We start from the raw sequence: 22,213 nt of genomic DNA, 5'->3' as shown, positions 1-22,213 counted from the left end.
GAAGGTTGGTGCTGTTATGATCTTCATTTTACAGCTGAGGAAACTGAGGCAGACAGAGGAAGTGACTTGCCCAGGATCAAACAGCTACGAAGTGTCCAAGGCAGGATTTGAACTCACTGTTCAAAGTGCTTAGCGCAATGCCTGGCACTTGATTAAGTGTTGACTGATTGGGTCCCTTCCAGCTCTCATCTCGTGGTCCCAAGCCATTGGCATCAAATAGCACAGCAGTAAATGCATTGTCATTATCGATACTTTGGGTTTCTGTATCTCCCTTTCCCTTCCTCCCCTGCCTCCCCACCTAGCCTGTGCCACAGGACCCTCCCTTAGAGCAGAGATAAGGAGGACGAATGGCAGCCTAGCTTGGGGCTGGTGGCACAGCTACCAGTTCTCCAAGTCCAGCTTTCTTACGACCTGGCAGTCCCTCATGGCTGTCTTGGCCTCTTTTTCCTGGTCTCCCGGACTGCTCTTCCTCATCTTTCTCTCTTGCCCCTTAAGGGCAGACTCCATCTCCCTTTTCTACCAAAGGAGCTGTGCCCTGTGTGGGCCCTCCTCGCCTGGCCCTTGCAGGGGAGATGGGAGGAAGGCCCCTGGTGGTGGTTGTGAGCGCAGAGCTCTGGCTTCTGATGAGTGAGTGGGCGGGCACAGGGTTGGGGATTCGTGCTCCCGGTGCCCACTAACCCTGACCTCCTTCTCTTCTCTTGCAGATGAGCTCACAGTGCCTGCACTTTATCCCAGTAGCCCTGAAGTGTGGGCCCCGTACCCTCTGTACCCGGCGGAGTTGGCGCCTGCTCTGCCCCCTCCTGCTTTCACCTATCCCGCTTCACTGCATGCCCAGGTAATTCAGACCCATCGCCACGACCCGACTCACCACCACCCGTCCTTTCAAACTCGCCTCCCTCGAGTGCACAGTACAACTAACCCTATCCTGCTAACAGATCCCCCTTCGAGGCATTACTGCCGGCCGTGGCCCAGGCCCGGGCCCAAAGCATCTCCCTCCCGAGGCTTGGGAGGCACGACTGACAGAAAGGATGTCTGTCCCCCCCACTTGCCTGATCCATCTTCCAACACCTTCTTCTCCCTAATGATCGCACCTTCATCTCACCCAGGGCTGGGCCAGGGAAGATGGTAGCAAGGGGTGCCATCAGACCAGTGATGGCCGGCCACAGGGTACGGTCTCTGGGGGGCTGCGTGGCTGAGCGTGTGCATGTCTGTTTGTGTGTGGAGGGTGGTTCTCTCCCCAGCCCATCTCCAGGGTCACTTGGTGCCCTTCGCTGGTAGAGGAAAGACAGGCTTTGGGGGGGGTGAAGGACAGACAGTTGTGGTGATCTGGGGACCGTTCTCTGAGTTATGTAGGCACGTCCTCCCGCCGCTGCCCAGTCAGGTCACACGAAGCCCCGGCCTCCTTCCCACAGCTTTAGAGATGGCCCATGCCTGGCCCTCCTTCTTGGCAGACTCCTCAAAGTCCCTTTCCCCTTCCCTCCGAGGGGGGACCAGGGCCTCGGCTTTCCCTCGTGTCCCCGATGAGGACACCGGCATTCGCAGAGCGGAAAGGACTTTCCAAGGTCACTCAGGTGGGACAGAGCGAGTTGGGTTCAGCTGCTGAGCTCATCTGCCAGATCCAGGGCCACCTTCCACTGGCTGCTGATAGTCTCGGGGGAGAGTCACCCTGAAGAGCAGGGTACCCTGACTCCCTCTGTCTTTCCTTAGAGGCCCACACCACGATCCCCCTCTGGCCTCGCACACCTGCTCATTATCCTCTGGGGGTGACTCGGGGCTCATCACCAGGGAACATTTACTCACAGAATCTTGGAAAGGCATCCTACAGATGAGGAAACTGAGGCTCAGATCACACCAGCAGTAAAGCCAAATCTGACTCCAGACCCATCCCCTTTGTGCCTCCCCAGGTCTTTGGGGTGTCTTCCAAATGCCATATTCTTCCTTGATGCTGGGCCTCCCTTCTCTGCCAAAACCCCAGTTTCCCAGTTCACGTGATGCTTCTCTTCTGAGACCCACGACCCCCAGGGGACAGAAGCCTGATTTGTGGTCAGTCCTGTCCTCCCAAGGAAGGGCCTGCCCACTGGCAAAGGAAGCTCTCAGAGCCCTGCCTTGCCCATCTCCAGGAGCCATGGAAGGACTTTGATGAAGAATTGAATTTGGACTGGAAACATCCTGGGCCCAACCTGTTTGTTTTCTCCAAGCAGAGATCGTTTGTGTAGCTAAGAAGCAGCCTGGCCAGTGAGTTAGGCAATGGACTGTTTCCCTCAAAGCCAGCCTGACACTCCTGGGGCCTCAGAAGCTTTCTGCAGGCCCAAGGCATAGCCCATCGACAAAGTGGAGAACTGGCTACGTCCTTCCATCAAGCCCAGAAGTGGTGTCCTGGGAAGGACAGAAGAGGAGAGGCTGGGAGGCCCCTTCTTGTTTGTTAGGAAACCAGTAGATTCAGTCCATGCCCAAACCAGGCAAAGCCTGGCACCTTTCTGGCCCCCAGTTTTCCATCTATGAATAGGAGATGATGGCATTGGCTGCCAACTTGGGACCTGTGGTTCTGGCTTGGAAACTAGAGCTGATCCCAAGAATCATACGATAGATACTAGTATCTTTGGAGCACTTTTGTTTTTCTTGGATCAGTGTGCAAACAGGCCCCCAGGCCCTGCACCGGCCTCCCAGAAGTCCCCCACCCTTCCCTCTTCCCTTTATTGGGTCTAACCTGTCCCCTCACCCACTTCTCTGGACCTTGGAGCCACTGTCTTTCCTCTCCTCTTTACTCCTCCTGTTTTTCTTTTGTTGAAATGCTCTTCCTGGTCCATCTCCACTCCCCAAATGCCTACTGTCCCCTCAACTCACAAAAGATGAAGATTTTTAGGGACAATGGGGAGAGAAAGAGGAGGGAGAGCATTGCCGGGGAGCACACTGTCTTCCAGACTTCTCATGGGGCTACTTGCTAAGTGGGTGACTTTTAGATGGATCAATCCAGCAGCCTCCCCCAGCTCTGCTGAATAAGCAGCCCCAGCCTCTCCACCTGGCCATCCCCTAGGCATTCCCAGGTACCACATCCATACAAACTCCTTGTCTCCTCCACTAAGCTCAGCCAGCCCTGCTACAAGCTGTCCTGTGATCTCCATCTATGAAAGCTCCATCATCCTCCCTGTCACCCACGTTGGAGTGCTTGGGAGAGCTATCCTCCACTCTTCCCCTCCTGCCTTGCTCCAGCTTTCTCTTCTTTCTCCGTCTGTCCCCCCTGTCCATACATATCCCGTCTCCACTCACGCAGTCAAGTTTAAGCCTTCACCAGCTCTTGCCTGCTCAGGGTTCCCATTTATGGTCCAAAGGATTCATGTGGGCACTTCTGTAAAGTCGCCTTCATTAGTAAACAAGTGTAAAGAATCCTCTCTTGGGAGATGATAGCACCCTGGCCTCACAGCATGTTTTGTTACTGTTGAAAGAGTTTCACAGGTGAGAAAGCTGGGAACCGCTGGTCGGGCCTATTAGAGTATCTTTCTGATTGGCCTCCCTGGCTCTCCCACACCCTCCTCACATCCATCCTGCTCACACGGAGGCCAGCAGAAGGCTCCTAAGGTAACGTTTGTCACCAGCTCTCCTTGCCTCCCCCATGCCTCCCTGGATCGAAGAGAAACAATTTTGTCAAGCATTTGAGGGCCTCCACAATCTGCCTTTAAACTGGTTTTCCAGCCTTATTTCCCAGTGGCCCTGTATACTCTGGCTAGACTGGCTCACTTGCTTTTTTCTCTATTTGACATGCCTGGACGATCTCATCCACTCTCCTAGTGTCCACTATCCCCTCATCTCTGGCCTCTGGGCATTTACCCAGATGGTCCTGGGTCTCTGGAATGCACCTTTCCTCATCTCTCTCTCTCAGAGTGTTTATCCTTCTTCAAAGCTCCTCTGGGAAGCCTTTCCCAATCTCTGCCCTCCCCTTGGTTGTCAGAGCTCGCTCTCCCCCTCTCCTTGCCCTTTCTCCTCTCTTGCTTACTCTTTTCTCCTTCCCTTACTCTCTCCTCCTTGTCACTCTCTTCCCTCCCCTCCCCCTGGCTCTCTTCTTTCTTTCTTCTTGCCCCCTCTTCTTCCCCGCCTCCCCCAATGACCTCAGACGCTTTCCTTTCCCCAATGAGAGGACACGATGGCCTTAGAGGCAGAGCTGTCGCTGCTCTTGTCCTTCCCTCCCTGGCACTAGATTCAGATCTTGCATGCGTGTGTGGACATGACGAGTGAGAGCTGGGAAATGGGATCCCAGTGTCTTCCAGCCCTTGGGCACAGGAAAGAGAAAGCCAAGCATGTGGGAAGGCCCGGACGGTGTCTACTCCTCTCTCACTGGCCTTGATAAACAATCATCGGACCCCAAAAATTAGAACTTGAAGGTCCTCAGAGGACCTCAATTCCTTCCTTTTTAAAACTCTTATCTTCGGTCTTAGAGTCAAAACTGTGTGCATTTGTTCCAAAGCAGAAGTGTGGTAAAGGCTAGGCCATGGGGGTTCAGTGACTCACCCAGGGCCACACAATCTTGGGCCAGATTTGAACCCAGAATCTCATGTCTGTAGGCCTGGCTCTATCCACTGAGGCGCCTTGCCCGTGGTCACCCAGCTCTTATGTGGCTGGTCTGGATTTGGCCCAGGGCTTCCCCACTCCCGTCCCATGCCACCCTGCCTCCCTTGCCTTTTGTCCCGCAGCGCCAGTGCTGTGAGTGGCGCTGGGTCCAGCCCCGGCCCGGTCCGTGCCATGGGCACCATCCTCGGCCATACTCGTCCTCGGGAGTTCCCCAGGACTTTTCACAACTTTTGGAAACTGGAGCGTGGTGCACTTGCCTTTGAAGAAGAACAGCGGCGACGGGGCGGAAACGACAGATTCCCTCCTGATGGCATCATGTTTTATTCAGACTCCGCGCGGGCCTCTGAAGTGCCGGGCCGCGGGGGCTGCCGGAGCTGCCCGCCACCGGCCCCTTTTCCTGCTCGCTGCGTCCGGCTCCCTGGCCCGGCTAATGGCCCTCAACAGCAAACGTAGTTAAAAATTAACCAAGGAAAATATTAAATATGGATAAGCGGCACGGAGCAGGCCTCCGAGTGCCACAAGGGCTCACACGCTTGGGCGCTCTCACCCGGCACGCCACGTTCCTGGGCTCTGTCACGTCCTCATGTATTTTCTCTGCTTCTTTGCAAGCGGCACTCGGGGCCCCTGCGCTGCTGTGCGGAGAGGGAAGGACCTACACCCCGGGCCTGGCCTTCTGCTGGCCCCGTGGAGAGCCGGGAACTCGGAGCCAGATGAGGCAGCCCGGCCCAGGCCCTCATTTTCTTGAGGAGGCCCAGCCTGGGGTGCAGCGGCTTGAAGAAGCTGTCCAAAGCCCCCCGCTCCACAGCCGGCGCTCACCACGGCACCACACTGCCTCCTCGGCCCCTAGATCCATCCGGAGGGAGTGGGGAATGCTGGACTGAAAAAGGAGTCATCGAGGCCTCTCCTCATGTCCTCATTTCCGGAGCGGAGGGCAATGCAGCAAACGAAGCCTGGGTCGCATGACTGATGTGGGCCGGGGGACCTCGAAATGGCACGACTGCTCCGGACAAGCAGAGGCGCTCAGGCCCGTCCAGCAAGCACCGCCTGGACACCTTCAGTGGGCATCTGTGGAGGCCTGCTGCGTGCGTGGCGTCGGCTTGTAGCGTTCGTTGGTCAGCCGCTGGAGAGCAGGCTTAGAGCCGGGAGGGACCGCTCGGTGCGGGGCCCAGCGAGCTCCAGCAGCTCCCCCAGGCTCCCCCGGCCAGCCTCCGCCTTCAGATCAGGCCTTATGGTTTGCCAAGCGCCGTACGACATCCTCCCCTTTGACTACAAAAGCTGCAGCTATGTGCCCGCTGTCTTCTGGATGGGAAGTCCGCTCGCGGTGCGCCGTCAGTGCCCGCAAAGCCAGAGACCTCTAGGGAAAGTGAGAAATGGAAGGGAAGACTTCAAGGAGGAGGCAGCCATTGGGCCCCTTCCTGAAGACCCATCCAAGGGATCTTTGGGGCCCTTCATCTTCATAAAAGAGTCGTTCATTCGCTTTGCTTTTGTGAAGCCTGGAGCTGGCTTGAGTCAGCAAGCCCTGCATTCGAGTCTTGCCTTGGCTTGTTACCTGGCTGAGCGATGGCGAAGAAGGTGCCCACTCTCAGGGTGGAGGCTTCTCACCGATGATGTCGCAAAACCATTCCACCAACAACCAACAGAAACAGCCCCTTATTTGACCCACCCACCATATGCCGGGGCCGGAATGGCCCGGACAGCCAGCCGCCACACGTGCTCTGCAGCCCTTTTCCATTTGTCACAGAACAAGAAGGCCTCCCTTCGTCCACCCTGTTTGGTGCAGGCATCCCTCAGAGGGGCGAGTGGGAAGGAGAGGCCCGGCTGGCCGAGGCCACCGCTCTGCCACACCGAGCTCTTCATGGCACACGATACATTTGCGGACCTCCGTCCATCGTCGTCGTGTGAACCGGAGCCTGCTTGAGGGCCCCCGGAGGGAGAAGAGGCAGAGGAAAGGGCCTCCCTGGGAGACTGCCTCCTGCCCTCTAGGCAGTGGCCCTTCGGGACAAGGTTGAGTCCAACAACACGGCTTTCCCTTGGGAGTCTCCCTCGATGGACGGAGTCCATTCTCAGAATGTGGAGCGGACTCTGGAGGAGCTCAGACTAGAGGGGGGTCAGAGCGTGTCGGCCTTTGCTACGGCGCTTCGTTCCTACTTCAAGAAGTGGCCGCCCCGCCGTCTGGATCACAGCACCCTCTTCTGGCTCAGCGCCTCCCAGGCGGCCCCACCGGTCCTGGATGTCTCCGCTGACAGAGCCTTCAAGAGCCATCGTCCCTGTGGCCCCCAAGAGGCGTGACGCCAGGAGGACTGCAGGGGAATGTCTTCATCATTGAGAAGAACTTCTTTTAGAAAAGATTCCCATCATCCCTGTCTGGCTGCGAGCCAATGAGAAAAAAGGCCATCATTTCGTAGAAGCCCCAGCATGAAAGGCACCTTCCATGTCACCGAAGCACGAGCTTCTTCTGCAACATCTGCCAGGCCATTCGTGGTTCGGCCCCTGCTGTGGAAGATCCCTCCCAGCAGCCCCTTCCGTTGTTGGGCAGCCCTCCTGGAGCTTGAGCCGCAGCTTCCGTCATTGCACATGCGTGTGTGTGCGTGTGTGTGTGTGCATGCCATTGAGCGCAGCTGTGAGGTGGCTCTGGCGGGACTTGTGCTCTTTTCGGCCCTCTGGGGACCTGCAGGGACACGGCAGCTTGGAGCTGCGTTTGACCCCGGATCAGAGCGTGCCTGGTGTGAGGGTGCATGAACAGTCCTGCCCGTGGCTTCCGCGGCCCCCTCCGCTCCGTCTGTGGCCCCCACCAGACAGCCGCCCCGAGGCGTGCCCCCTCCTCAGTAGCTGCACAGACGGGGAGCCCCCTCTCCCCAAGAAAGCTCATCCTTCTCGTGGGCAGCAGGTGGGCCAGCTTGTAGAGCCGAAACCCGCCGCCTCTTCCAGCTGGTGCTCCGGGCGTTCTGATTCAGGGCCGGAGGGTGCCTTAGGACCATCTCTTCGGTCCGTGCTCCATCTGAGGAGGAAATGGAGGCCCCTCGTGGGACTGTTGATGGAGGGCTTGAAAAGGATCTTGGAACATATCTAGTCCCACCTTTCGTTTCAGAGAAGAGGGTCAGGGACTCGTCCAAAGTCAATTAGCGGCACATATTCAGTAGCTAAGATTTGAACTCATGACCCCCCTTATAGATTTCATAAATCTTTAATCCCCTCCCACATGAAGAAATAGGTGGTCTGTACTGCCGGCCTCTCCGTCTCTGGACACGAGGCCGCTGGGGTGTCCACTCGCCCAGCAAGCCCCCAAAGCCCACCGAAGCCCACCGAAGCCTCGGGGATTGTCTCGGAGCCATGTAGCCGGCCTCTCCGGGAAGGGTTTGCTGGGCCGTGGCTTCCCCTCCCAGCTGGCCCTGCTGGAGCCAGGTCCTTCCTCCTCTGAGGGCCGCTCGCCGGCCAGCCGCAGATCCTTGTCGATGGCGACCCGTGCAGCCAGCCTTTCTGGAGCCGCCTACTGTGCGCCCCGCACAGTGCCGGCCGCCGGAGGGCCCCGATAGAAAGGAGGGACAGCCGCGGTGAGGTGGGGCCCAACGCAGGCCTACGGGGGTCACCGGAGGCGGCGCCCGCGACGTTCCTGAGGCCGGGGGCTTGGAGGCAGGGACCCCCAGAGGCACGTGCTTTGGCCTTGTGCTGGCGTGGGTGGTGCCCACGAGGGCGGGGAGGAGACGGCAGGCGAGGGCCAGGCGGAAGGCAGGCTGCCCAGATCACCCTTCCCTCCCTCCACAGCAGGCAGACCGTCTTCTTCCTCCCCTCCCCCTCCCCCTCCCCCTCCTTCCCTGTCAGGCCTCCCTTCTCTGTCTGATGATGCCTTGAGCACACGGGGTGCCGCGCACCTCGGGGAGGCCCCGGGGAGGCCCGGCGCTCACCAGCCCTGCACCGACCCTGACTCAGACGCACAAAGAACCCCGCCCCCATTCTCCTGTGTGTCACCTCTAGGTCCCCTGGCCCCAACCTGCAGCGGGGGTCCTGCCCCCTCTGCCCTTCCTTCACCATCTGTCTCAGGAAGGCCACTCCAGCTCTGCTCTTTGCTTAATGAGCAAATGGATTCAGATGCACACAGCCGGGAACCACGGGTAGGTACTCGGTTTCTTTCTTTCTTTGTGCTTAGCCTCCGCGGGAAGTTCGGACTCTGGTTCCCTCGGGGTGCCCTCCTCACACGGGTGCCAGACACGGTGTCTGCAGGGGTGCCCCGAAGGGAAGCGAGGCGGGCGGGGGGCCTGCTCCGGGCCAGGGGCTCGCTCTGCTGCAGAAAGGGCCTCGGCCTCTCCCGCAGGAGACGTAGCGGCCCGGCTAAGGGCCTCGGGCTCCGGCCTTCCCCCTTCCCAGATCCCCCGCTCTGACGTCCAGTTGTCCCGGAGCCCCTCACAAAGCCCCACCCCCTGGCTCGAGCGGATATCAAGGAGCTCGTTTTATTCCTGGCCTCCCCTCCCTCCGCAGCCCACCCAGCCTCCCTTCCCTCCTGGCCTCTCTCTGCCTTTCCTCCTCTAACCGGCCTTCCAGAAACGGCCCCCTCTCCCCTCCCGCCAGCCGTCTCTTGGGGAGGCTCTGGCCGAACAGTCAGGAGGAGGCCTCCTTTCCTCCAAGGGCACGAAGGGAGTGGAGGTGCCCCCCGGCCTGCCCCGTGGCTCACGCGTGGGATGGGGGGGTTAGGGGAGGGGCCCCTTCTCCCCGCCCCCTCAGTCTGCCAGGCTGGGCCCCTTCATGGACAAGCTGCGCCCCGGGAGCGCTGGCCTCGGCCCCCTGGGGGTCCTCCAAGCCCCCTTGCTGCAGAGAGCAGCCTGGCCCCAGGCTCTCTGGCCCTGAGCTAGCTGTCTGCTGCCCCCTTAGAATCGGGACGGCCGCAGCCGCCATAGCGGGCAGAAGGGACACCCTGCCCGGGGCAGCGCCCGCTTCCTTTTCAGGGAACTGGGCCGGGGAGGAAGGCAGAGCCGGCTCCCAAGACAGGAGCAGCCCCCGGGCCCGGCTCCTCCCAATGTCCGCTGTCCGGGATGGCTGTCTCTGCCTTTCCCGCTTACTCACTTGGGCTCCTTCCAAAAGGCCTCCTTATCAGAGTGGATGCATTTTTCCACCATAAAGCAACATCCTGCTCAGGCCATCCCGGCCCCTCCCCCACACAGGCTCCCCGCCAAGCCCTGCACTCTGGGAAAATGGTTTCGGGGGCGGCTCGGAGGCTCCTCAAGAATCCCTGTTTGGGATGGAAGCGGAAGAAGCCACCGCTGCCCCGTTACCCTCCGGCTCCTGGCACGGCCGCCCCAGGAGGAGTCGGAGGGCCTCGGGGGGCCGTGGGGGTCAGGCGCGAGTCGGGGCTTCCTGCCCGCCCTCCAGCCCTTACTAGCTGCCCGCGGCTCCGAGGCACCTCTCCGAGCCCGGGTTCCGTCTGTCAAATGGGGCTCCGCATCCTCCCCTCCCTCCCTGCCGGGAGGAAAGTGCTGGGACAGCCTCACGCGGCCCAGGAAGCCACGCAGAGGGGCCGGCGTTTCCCCGTCTCGCCTTGTCAGGAGCTGAGCAGGAGAAGGGAGGCTGGGGGCAGGGGCTCCCCCAGAGCGCCCCGACGGGCTCACGCTTCACTCTCTCTTCTGTCCCCTCAGATGCGCTGGCTCCCTCCCTCCGAGGCTACTTCTCAGGGCTGGAAGTCCCGTCAGTTCTGCTGAACACTGTGTAAGTACTGGCCTCGCCTCGTGGGCCTGCCTGCGGCCGCCACGGCCCTTCTCCGGAAGCGGGGGAGCCTGGGAGAGCCGGGCCTGGCCCCCTGCCCCGCTTGGTTCTCTATTCTGGGGGACAGGTTTCGGGGGCCACCTCAGGGGCCCCGCAGCGTCCGTGAAGATGGGAGACCTCAGAACCGTGGCCACGTTGCGGCCCGCCATCCCTGGTTCCCCCAAGAATCACGGGCCAGCTGGAGGTCTCATTCATTTGATGAGCATTTCTTAGGAGCCCGGGGAAGGCCGCCTGTGCCCGGGGAGACGCCCAGGAAGGCCGCCTGTGCCCGGGGAGACGCCCAGGAAGGCCGCCTGTGCCCGGGGAGACGCCCAGGAAGGCCGCCTGTGCTCAGGAGACGCCCGGGGGCTGACGGCGCCCCGCGGGATGTGATCGGGTCCGCGCGGGTCCCTCTTCCAGGAAACAGACGAATCCGTCACCAGCATCTGGCGGGCGTTTGTCATGGGTTTGTTCCGAGCGTCTTCGTGGCGGGCGAGCAGAGCGCTCCTCCCCCAGAGACCCCTCCGGCTCGCTGCGCCGGCCCTCTTCTCTGGCCCCACCAACCGTGCCCGGAAACGCGGCGGCACATACGGTACGGAAGCGTCAAGGACGACTCCAAAGGCATTAACTCCAGCGAGAGGAGGATCGTGTCCCGGACTGAAATCGGAGCGTGAGAGAGAAGAGAACGAATTCCGTGTGGGGCGGGCGGCGTCGAGGTGCCACTGAGGCATTCGGGAAGAAATGCAGCTAAGCTGTTAGCAAGGAAGGCCTGGAGCTTCAGAAAGAGGTTAGGGCTTGATTTCTACATTAGAGAGTCATCCGATTCAAGAATAATTGAGTCTAGATATGCTGAGGAGCTTGCCGAGATAAGCCCTATAGAGAGGCCAGAGAAGACAGCCAGGACAGAGCTCTGGGGGAAGCCACTCTTAGAGGGAAGGAGTCGGATGACCCAGCCAAGGAGACTAAGAAGGGCCAGTTGGGGAGGTAGCAGGAGAACCAGGCCAATCTAGGAGCAATTTTAATAAGCACCAGTTACGGAGAGGGCACGAGGGATACCAGGAAAGAGCAATGTCTTGGGAAAACAAGAGAGAAGGAAGGACTAGGTTCACCCGGATCAGGGTGCTCCAGGAAGGGCCTGTGGGATGAGAAGAGCCATGAGACTTGCCACTCAAGGGAACCTCAGCATCACGGGGTCAGCTAGGCAGTCGGACTGAGAAGTGAGTGCGTGCTGAGGCAGTAAAAGCCGAGGAAGTTATAAGTGACAGTCATGAACGAGGAAGTTTGTTTTAAATTATAAACTAAAATAAATGCAAAATATGTTGCTTAGGTAAAATATCTGGAAAGTTATTTGTGATATGCTGTTTATGCATCCTTTGGTACCTTGATTTTTTTTTTTTTTAACAACCCTCACTTTCTGGCTTTGAATCAATACTAAGTATTGATTGGTTCCAAGGCAGAAGAGTGGTCAGGGCTAGGCAACTGGGGTCAAGTGACTTGCCCAGGGTCACACAGCTGGGAAGTGTCTGAGGCCAGATTTGAATCTAGGATCTCCCATCTCTAGACCTGGCACTATTCACTGAGCCACCCAAGTGGTCCTGATATCCTGATTTTGATTTGCCTGAAAATGTTCCTGGGTGAGGGAGAGAAAATGAGGTACAGCCATGTTCTTATTTTTAGGCATTCTGTTTAGTACAAGGGGGCAGGAAAGGTGCACTTTGTGTGAGGCACAGACAATAGCAGCTTGAGGAGGAAAAGCTGTGTTTGAGAGGGCAGAGATTTCACTCTGTGCCCCCGAGAGAGGCGAGAGTACGTCTGATGGGAAAGATGGCGGCAGTACATCGTTTCCCAGCAGCTCATTTCTCTGTGACTGTTTTTAGCCTTTAGAAGGTTTTGGCTGAGAAACTCAAAATCAAAAGAATTGTTTTGGAACTCTGAGACGATTGCATATTAACTGTCGTATCTGAGAGGAATGGACATTGGGAGGTTCTCCACCCAACTTGGAGATGCGTCACCCCATGGGGGTCACATTTCATTTGAACTTGGATTTCAAGAATGGGCAGAAATACAAGAAGCGATGGGCATGGGGAGTGGTGGGGGAGAGTCTCCAGGTACTAGGCACGGAGGCACAAAATGGTAGCCAAGACTCTGGAAACTAGTAGTAATAGTCCACCTTGGCTGGACCTACTTCATGAAAGAGCATAAAATGAAGTCACGTGGGAGAGCTTGGTGGAAGACTGCTTTAGCTGGGGAGTTTGCATTTTGTGCTCCAGTCCATGGGGAACGACTAAAGANGTGTGTGTGTGTGTGTGTGTGTGTGTGTGTGTGTGTGTGTGTGTGTGTGTGTGTGTGTGTGTTTAAAGAAGAAATACATGGATTTTCAGATTTTTTTTTTCTATGTCTGAATCCATTTTGCTGACTGCAGTTTTTTAATTTTTTAAAATTTTAATCTCTTACCTTTCGCCTTAGAATCAATACTGTGCATCAGTTCTGAAGCAAAAGAATAGAAAGGGCTAGGCCTGGGGCTTTCTATCCACTGAGCTACTTAGCTGCCACCACATTTTGCCACTTGTTTTTTTGTTGGCGTTTCGTTTTGTTTTCCTTCCTGTTTCCTTTTTTCTTTGGAAAAAAAAAATATTCCTTGTCCTGAAGGAGGNTTTCCTTCCTGTTTCCTTTTTTCTTTGGAAAAAAAAATATTCCTTGTCCTGAAGGAGGCCTCTTTGAAGAGCAGGGAGGAAGAGTTTCAGGGAAGAGGTAATGTAAAAACAAAAGATAACAATAATTTTTTCTTTAGAAGCTATGAGAGTAGTGTTGGAGAGAATGGTAGCGGCCAGGACTAGGGTGGTAGTCATATAAATGGAGAGAGGAGAGTGGATACAAGACATGGGATGAAGGTACTCAATAAGGCTCGGGACCTGATTGGATATGGAGGGAAAGTGTGTGAAGGATGGGTTCTAGTTGCGGTTCTGAGCCCGGGAGATGGGGAGGATGGTGGTGCCCCCAAACAGAAACAGGGAAGTTTGGAGGTAGGTTAGAGAAAAAGAAGATGATATCAGGTTTTACAGTGTGGCTGCATCCTGACCCAAGTTCCTTTCCCATGGGGGATGGAGTTTCTCTTTCACAAATCTAATTTAGTAACTGCAGCTGAAACAGAAATATTCTGGTGGGGCTGTGGGAAGACAGGCATGCTAAGTCGTGGCTATGAATGGGTCCATCCAACTATTTTGAAAAGCAATATGGAAATATTCAAGAAAACTTACCAAATTGCATCCTTCCCTTTGACCCAGTGATCCCACTAATGGGTTTATGGCCCAAGGAGCTTACTGGCAGGAAGAAAAGACCCATCTGTGCAAATACCTTGACAGCTGTTCAACTGGGAGTAGCAAAAAGTTGGAGACAAGCTACATGACTAACCATTGGGAAAGGACTAAACTAACTGGGGCATGGGAATAACATGGAATCACCAACAAGAGGATTTCAGAGAAAAATGGAAGGAGTTGTGTGAACTGAATGAGCAAAGAAAACAGTGAAGAAGTGTGTTCTCTGCGATGTCAACACCATCTTGTTGAAGTCACAGTCATCAGCCTTCTTTGGCTCAGTAGTCATGAGCTACAGAAGTGGCCTGGACTATATCAGTCTCAATACTTGGCAGTCGTTGAGCTGATGGGTTCTCTGACACATTTGTTTAGGATTACCTACTTACTATATGAAAAGAAAGTTATTTAATTTAAAAAAACAACAGCAAATAGCTGCCCTCATTTCCCTCTCCTTGTCCAGAGTATAATGCCAAGGAAAGAATGCTGGCTTTGGACTGGTGTCTGAATCTCAGTGTTGCCACTTACCGTGTGACCTTGAGCAAGACCCCTTACCTCTTTGGGCTTCCATTTCTTCCTCTATAAATAAAAAGGATTGGACTGGCTTAAATGGCCGGTGGGGTTCCTTTCCATGGATATCCCTTTGTATATTGTATGTGCCCTCTCGATAATTTCAGAAGAGATCAGTTCTTTAGAGGAAAACACCCTCTCTACACCATCAGGGCTGTAGAGGCATTATTCTTGTGCCTGGAGCTTTCCTTCTGCACTTGGATTTTCAAGGGCAGGAGGTGATCCCTTTAATGTTTTCCTTACTTTGCTGTTAGATTTTGTGCAGATCCTCTACAATCTGTCTGGGCCAGCCATGCTTAAGCAGGAAGTTGTTCTGCCCAAGGACAGTGATGTTAAGACGCCCTCGGTCACTGGCCCGTGTAGCTTGGACTTTGGTCCCACAACTGTACGCTCTCTCCTTATAAGTTCTCATGACTGAAAGGAATCAAGAAGACCAGAGATAGAAAGACCAAGCAGACAGGCTTCAAAGACTACTCATATTCCCCATTCGTAAGGGCAGGTAGGTGGACCAATGGATAGAACCCCAGGCCAAACCTTCAGACATAAGGCCTTTTAACTCTGTCCTTGTCCTTTCCTGAGTCAATGGTCTCAGACAAAAGAAGGGCCTCCGGTGGGAGGTAGCATTTGAGCTGAGCTTTGAAGGAAACCAGGGATCCTAACAGGTGCACGTGAGGAGGGAATGAATGCTAGGTCTGCTGTTCAGTCATTGCAAAGGACCCAGGACAGGAAGAGCAGGGAGGCCATGTTGGCCAAATGCCGAGTATGTGAAAGAGAACACTATATACTAAGGATAGAAGGAGGATTGCAATTGGGTGGTGAAGGTCTGTCAATACGTAGGAGAAGAGTTTCTGTTTGGTCCTCAAGCTAGGGAACCCCTGCTGTTTATTGAGGCAGCACAGACCTATGCTTTAGGGCAGCCAAGGGGAAGGTAGATTGGAGAGGAACAGATTAGAGCTAAGAAAACCAACTAGGAAACATTCACAGGTAAGAACTGGATAGTGACTGTGTCGAGTGCATGGGACAGTGGAGGCGAAAATGACATAACTCGCAGCTGACTTGAGGAATGCTAAACATACCTGCAGAAAGAGCCAGCTCCCTAAATGATTCCAAGAGCGCATGCAATCCTGTAACTCCACATGATTTTCCTGTGCCTTAAGGGAAATGCAGGATGGGAAAGGTGTGGTCAGATAACAATTACCCTGAAAAAGCTTTGAGGGTCTTGGATGACGGCTCACTGATGTGCTTTTTCAGTTGCCTGGTGCCCAGCACAAGGGAAGTGGCTGTCCCCACCACCCTTCTCCTTGCTCAGACCACATCTGAATCATTATTTTAAAGTCGGAGCACCGCTCTTTTTAAAAAAGCTTATCTAGTTTTCTAAACAAAAGTGATCAGTGTGTGCTCCGAGTGAGGATCAAAACATTTTTCTTGCTTTTTTATGCAACATGGCTAATGCGGAAATAAGTTTTGCACAATTTCACGTGTATAATTGCTTTCATATTTCTTGCCTTCTCAATGGGTAGAAGAAATGGTGGAAAGAATTTGGAACTGAAAATAAATTATTTTTTTAAATTTAAAAAATCAGTCAGAATAACCCCTTCAAGCATGGCAAGGCACCATAATGCAATATAAATGTGTCATAAGAAATAATTAATATTAATTGCTTTCCATCTCAGGGGAGAGAAAAGAGAGGAAGAAAGTTTGGAACTAAAAAAACATTTTTTTAAAAATCCTTAACTTACCATCTTAGACACACTAATGCATATTGGTTCCAAGGCAGAAGAATGTGGTAATGGGGATGCAATGGGGATATAAAGACTTTCTCAGGGTCACACAGCTAGGAAGTGTCTGAGGCCACCTTTGAATCCAGGATCTCCCATATCTAGGCCTGGCTTTCTATCTACTGAGCCACCTGGCTGCCCCTCAAAAATTTTTAAATGACTGTTAAAAACTATTTTTATATGTAATTTGAAAAAATTAATTTAAAAATTAATTTTTTAAATGAATATTGATCATTCAGAGTAGCAAAGGAAGATGGACACAAACTGTTGCAAAGCAAAGGAAGCACGACAAGGAGAACGATATGCACAGTGACACCAACAGTATAACTAAAAAAATAAAGAACAAGCAAAGAATCAAAAATTATAATTATAATGGTCAAGCTTGGTTGCAAAGAGACATGAGAAAAAGTACTTCTGGGGGCAGCTGGGTGGCTCAGTGGATTGAGAGTCAGGCTTAGAGACAGGAATTCCTAGGTTCAAACATGGCCTCAGACACTTCCCAGCTGTGTGACCCTGGGCAAGTCACTTGACTCCCATTGCCTAGTCCTTACCACTCTTCTGCCTTGGAAACAATACATAGTATTGATGGGAGGTAAGGGTTTAAAAAAGAAAAAGTACTTCATTTACTTCCCTTCTCTTTTAAAGAGATGGGTGATACTTGGGTAGAACATTGCATGTAATTTTATTATAATTGTTTGTTAGGGATATGCTTAACATTGATGCTTTTCTTCAGTTGTCTGCAAGGCTTTTATGCCCTAATATACGGTCAGTTTCTGATAAGGTGCCATGCACATCTTAAAAATGAATACTCCTTTCTATTCCCATTTAGTAATTATCAGAGATCTATCATGATCTTTCTTGGAGAAATCTGTTCCATTTCTTAACTTTTTTTGTTTGTTTTTTGATTAGATTTGTCTAGGTCTAAAAGGGACGCAATTATTGAAACCCTCCCAGTTTTCTTATATTATCACCTTTTCTGAGGTGATGATTTCTCTCCTTCCTCTCAGGTAACAGCATGTAGTTCATGCCTCTCATTTCTCAGATTCTCTCCATTAGATTGTATGCTTATGTAGGTGGGGGGCCCATCACATTTGGTTATAAACATATGGGACTTTTTGATTGTTATTTTCAAATAAAACCAGGAAAGGAAGAATTGGATTGCCTAGAACTGGGGAGTTTCCCCCTGTTTCTCCTAAAGCTCGGCATCATATTTGACTATAGTAGGTAGTTCATAAAGTCTTGATTGGTTGAGGATTTAGAGACTCTAGTGCAGATTTCTTTGCATTTATCTTGCACATCATTTTGTACTGACTTCTCTGGCGCCTCGTCTCCCCATAGAAGGCAGAGAATATTTTCCTTTTGTTGTTGCTTTTTCAGGGCCTACCACAGAGCATGGCACACAACAGGTGCTTTAAAAATGCTTAGTGAATGGAATGATGACCTCGTGCCGTGGTGGGGCCGTCCACGTCCCTCTAAAGTCCTTTCTTATTCTGAGTCTGACTATAATCGTGTGGCCCAATCTCCTCACAATCAAGATAAGGAAACTAAGGCCTACGGAGGGGAAATTATTTGTTCAGGGGTCCACGAGGACTCTGTGGCCCTCTTGCTACCCAAGGCAGAGGGCTTTCTTGGTGTGCCTCGCTGGACCTTTCCCCAGTCTGACCGTCCGGTCTAGGCCAGAGGCGTGATCCTCGGGTCTCTGGCGGTGCCTTTGCTCTCGCCGTGGTGACGCGTGTTCATAGGTGCCTCTTCCTCCTTCCCAGGTACCAGGTGTGTGATGGCGGCTACACTTTGTCTTGTGGGTATTGATACAATCTTCGGCAGTGGCTGCTGGCTTCACGAGCTGTTTTGTTAAGACTGCAGCTTACTGGTGAGTATGCAGACCAACCAGCCAGACCTCTCCAAAAGGTTTCATGAAGGAGGAGATGCCATTAGTTGGGAAAAGTTGTCTCCTCACACAGCAACAAGGACCCGAGTTCAAGTCCTGTCTCAAACACTTCCTAGCTGTGTGAGACCCTTAGTAAGGCATTTGACATTTTTTAGCCAAAGTATCTTCGTTTGTAAAATGGGGATAATAATAGCAGTTCCCTCTTGGGATTTTTGTGAAGCTAAAAAAAAAAGAAGAGGAAGAAGAAGACTTGGGTCTGCATCGTACCTCTGACCGTGGGCTAGTTATTTCTCCCCTCAGTCTGTTTCCATCTCCCAAAGTGAAGCTGAGAATTCCCATCACCCCTCCCTCCCCAGGACCCGGCGAGGCAGCGCCGGCTGTCCACCCTCCAGACGCACCCTTTCTCTATCTCTGGTGGCTTGGAGGTCAGGCCTCGCCTGCTCTCCCTACCAAGGAAGGCGCCTGCCGCGCTGAGCGCCCTGGGCTTCCCCCCGCACAGCTCCGCCTTGCCCACCACGGTCACCGGGAGCCAGGCTCCGCCGGGTAGAGCACGCCGAGGTTCACCAAGAGCTTCACGTTTGAGCTTCCCAGCCACCCTGGGAGCTTGGGCCTGGCCTTATCAGCCCCATTTTAACAAGTGAAGAAACTTGAGGCCGAGGGAGGAGGTAAGCGATTTGCCGGTAGTTCATCTTATCCCATTTTGCGCAAAATTCCAATCAGTTTGGATCCTGACTGTGCCAGCTCCCCCCGTGTGCGCTCTCCCTCCCGGCGGCATCCTGTGACTGCCAGTTTGACAAGCATTCCGTCCAGGTCACTGATAAGTGTCGGGTAGCACCAGAGCGAGCACAGACCCCAAGGACCCTCCCCTGGAGACCCCCCTCTACGAAACTCCAAGAGGGTGCCGCCACGGATGTTCAGTCCCTTCCAGAGGCACCCACCTCCCTTGGGCCAGCCTCATCTTTCTCACAAAAAATATCAGGAGGGGCTTCTTTGAACTCTTTCCTAAAACTCGAACCCTGCTACTCTGCCGGTGGCGTTCCCTGTCACACAGGCGGACGCAGGGCCGGTCTTGCTCTTTCGGAGATGCCGAAAACCCTCCCCTTCCTCGCTAATCCGTTCTAGGATTCTGCCAGGAGCCCAAGTCCGCCCCCGCGGCCTCCGGTTTGCTGACGGCATCGGGTCAGAAGCCCGCTCCAGGACTGTGCTCCGGCTCTCGTCCTTCACGTTCTTTCACCCATCGTGGACAGCAGATGGCTAATTGCATCTGTGTACTCTTTGGGCACTCACGGCCGACCTCATCCACATTCCTTCCCGGGATGGGGACGGCGTGGGGGTGGGGAGAAGATTCCTTATTCTATCTTTGTCAGAAGGGAGTGAGCTCCAAAACGTGTCGATGATGTCAATGTAAACATCAACGGAGGGAGGGGGCAGCAGGCCCCTCCAGCCCCCCAGGCCTCAGTTTGCCCTTCTGTAAAATGCAAGGTTTGGGCTGGGTGACCTCTGAGACCCCTCCAAATCTAAGCCTAGGATCCTATGTTCTCCCTGAACCTCAGTTTCCTTTTCTACAAAATTAAGGTGTTAAACTAGATGGGAACTCTGAAGTCCTCTTCCAGCTCTATGATGCTATGACTTCCCTGGACCTCGGTTTCCTCACCTGTAAAATGTCCATTGGCATTTGCTTGTCTTCCCCAGCAAGGACTAAAATGAGTGCTGCCCGGGTCCCTTGTACCTCTTCAGTCTGTGAACTGATGGCTTCTCACTTTCAAGAGAAAAGGCCCAGGGCTGCTTCTCCTTTGCTGCCTGGCCAGGCTGGGGGCACAGTGGGCAGCCCCCACCTCCATTTCTGCAGGGGCCTAGCTGTTCTGCATCTTCTCATTTTACATGACTTTTCCCTTGCCTTCACACATCAGCTCAGCTCTCCCCTTGTGTCTCTGAATCCTTCACGTTTGTCAGAAAGTCACAGTATTGGAGAGCTGGTGGGAACCCCAGCTGTAACGTCCCCCAGAGCAGGATCGCTGAGCCTTTCAAAGGCGAGCAAAGCGGTCGTAGAGAGAGGGAGGGGCCTCAGCCATCGGGAGGAAGCGTGTCCTGACCCCGAGCCTCAGGTGGCCTCTGGACACTCTTCCTAGCTCTAGGTTTCCACAGACCAAGAGGAGCCAGTGGCTCCCATAGGCTAAATGTACCCTGGTGCCTCCGGGTACCCCTCTTGGTTCAGCCAAACCTTTCTGTTTCCAGGTCTTCGCTGTCACAAGAAATTCTGGTGTTTTCCAGATCTTTCTGCCTCCTGAATGCCTTCTTTGTCCATTGGCATTTGCTTGTCTTCCCCAGCAAGGACCATGTTTCTGCCCTTCTTTGTGTAGCGCCAGGCACCCAGTAGGTGCCTAATTAAAGTCCTGGGATCTCAAGGTCAAAGAATAGGAATGTTTTTGCCACATTTTTAATCCTTGCAGAGTTCTGCATTGTCCCCTGGAAGGTCTGGCACTGACAACTTGACTCTTCATCATTCCAGTCTGGTTTTCCTCCCAACTAGGTTTGATTCTAGGCTGTAACTAGACAAACTCTTCTGTCCAGCGGGGATAACGGTCCTGGCAGCCGTTACCAGGAAAGGGCCATCATGAGACTAGCCAAGCGCATGGCAGAAGGGCGGGCGGGCGGCTCTTTTGGGGGTTCAGGGCCTCCTTCTGCCTAACCTGGTTCTTGCTTTTCCGTTTCAGGCTTGAATGAAGCATCACCTGGTTTTGATTCCTCCAAGACTTTGCTACAGCCTCTATCACACATCTGTACTTGTCGAAGAAAAAGTATAATAATAAATAAAAAATGTTTTTCTCTTTTACACTGTATAATGTAAGCAATAGTGTTTCTGTGACTGCGTATCTGCCAGCCATTCACTGCTCTGGAGTCTGAATGAAGTTTTAAACAGTGTCAAGCAGTGGCAGGAGAGAGTGGTTTTCTACAGAACGGTGTAAGGCTGCCTGGATGGGTCACAGTGTTTGGCCTTGACTTCTGAATGCTTATAATAAGGATTTCCATTTTGTTCCTCTCTGAAGCTGCATGTGGGGGGAGTTTTTAGAAATCTCAGCTCTTTTGTATTGTGAGTTGATGTGTCTTTGTTGTTCTGCCTTGCGTCTCGGGGAAGGTCATACGTGGTGCGCATGTTGGACACGTGTTGGAGTTGTGTTTAGTTCTGGGGTAAACTTTTACCCCTCAGTCCTGCTGGGCTTTTTAGGCAAGACGTTCTGGCCCCTGCGGAAGCTCCCTTCTTTGTATGTTCACAGCTAGGCAGGTCTAACGTTTTCTGGCTCTAGGGCCCATCGCCAAGGAGCCTTGCTCCGGGGCCACACAGACTGGGTGACCCGCTGGTTGAGGTGGGAGGAGGGTAAGGGCCTTGTGTGTCCATTTGGCATCACACCCCTTAAGGGGGAGCGCCTGGGGGAGGAGGGCTTTGTTCCCTTGTGATCCAAACCTCGGCTCAACTTGGGGAGGCTTCCCCATGTCCTGCCCCAGGGCCCACAGTTCTGCAAAGGGCTTCTGCAAACACTAGGCTAGGTTCTGGGTCTTTGGCAGCCCCGAGCCAGACAGAATTCTGTTTCAAATTCTCGAGAAAATGTCAGCCAGCACAGGAGGAGGTGGTGTGAACCGTAAGGAGCTCCTTCACACCTCTGCGCAAGAGAGACCTCCTCAGAACCCGTCGGACTCTCCCTTTGGTCCTGGGTTTGTTTGAGAGTGCTTGTCTGATACTTGAGAGGCTAATAAATGTGTTCACCATTTTATGGAGCCGTGTTCACACTTGTTTGTTCTTGTTTTCTTTCTTTCTTTCTTTCTTTTTTTTTAAAGCACAGAGTTCTGGAAGGAAGGGCAGGGAATTAGAGGAGTGATGACAAAGTCGAGAAACTTTAGAAGTCATAAAAAGCCCAGTGGGGAAGGGGCTACGAGGTGAGGAAGTACCCCCTTAAAGGAAAAACTCAAACGGAGGGCAGCTGAGGCGCCATGGTGCCCTGAAGAGACCTGGGGACATTCCCCATGAATGGGCTGCCCCCGAGAGGAAAACGGAGCCGTTGTCCCAGGGCCTCTTAGGGTTTCTTTAGAGCATGTTCTTAGATACTCTCCTACTGTGACTGCTTTTTAAAGAAATAAAGTTGTTCTTCTAGCTGCCCCACAGTTAACCTGGCACTCCTTTTTGCAAGGAGCTCTGCATCACTGAAGGAAGGTATGCCGATGGGCTCGTGTCAGGTCTGGGTTGGGGAGAGAGGAAGAAGCAGCCAGGCAGTGCTCCGGGAGGGAGAGCTGTGGCCCCTCTGGGTTCCATGTGGGAGCCTGGGGAGCCCTTTTCTCAGCGGATCCTCAAAACAACCTGGGAGGCAGGGAGGACAAGG

The 22,213-nt window shown here is 53.7% G+C and overlaps 1 protein-coding gene across 2 annotated transcripts in view; it reads left to right on the top strand.

The window, feature by feature from the left end:
- The window catches only part of RBPMS (RNA binding protein, mRNA processing factor), a 157,650-nt gene extending 136,970 nt beyond the window's left edge, over positions 1-20,680 (top strand). Inside the window, exons 6-10 of one of the 2 annotated variants that reach the window (XM_044681282.1) lie at positions 705-835; positions 8,536-8,672; positions 10,188-10,257; positions 17,716-17,822; positions 20,555-20,680. In XM_044681282.1, coding sequence (XP_044537217.1) covers positions 705-835; positions 8,536-8,672; positions 10,188-10,257; positions 17,716-17,730 — 353 coding nt within the window. In that variant the 3' untranslated portion in view covers positions 17,731-17,822; positions 20,555-20,680. The remainder of the gene's footprint in view (positions 1-704; positions 836-8,535; positions 8,673-10,187; positions 10,258-17,715; positions 17,823-20,554) is intronic. The other variant, XM_044681283.1, reaches the window with a different exon arrangement.
- Positions 20,681-22,213: the final 1,533 nt, after the last annotated feature.

This window comes from Gracilinanus agilis, chromosome 6 (assembly GCF_016433145.1).
Source record: "Gracilinanus agilis isolate LMUSP501 chromosome 6, AgileGrace, whole genome shotgun sequence".
In the NCBI taxonomy this organism is placed as follows: Eukaryota; Metazoa; Chordata; class Mammalia; order Didelphimorphia; family Didelphidae; genus Gracilinanus; species Gracilinanus agilis.
This window is presented reverse-complemented; position numbering and strand designations above follow the sequence as displayed.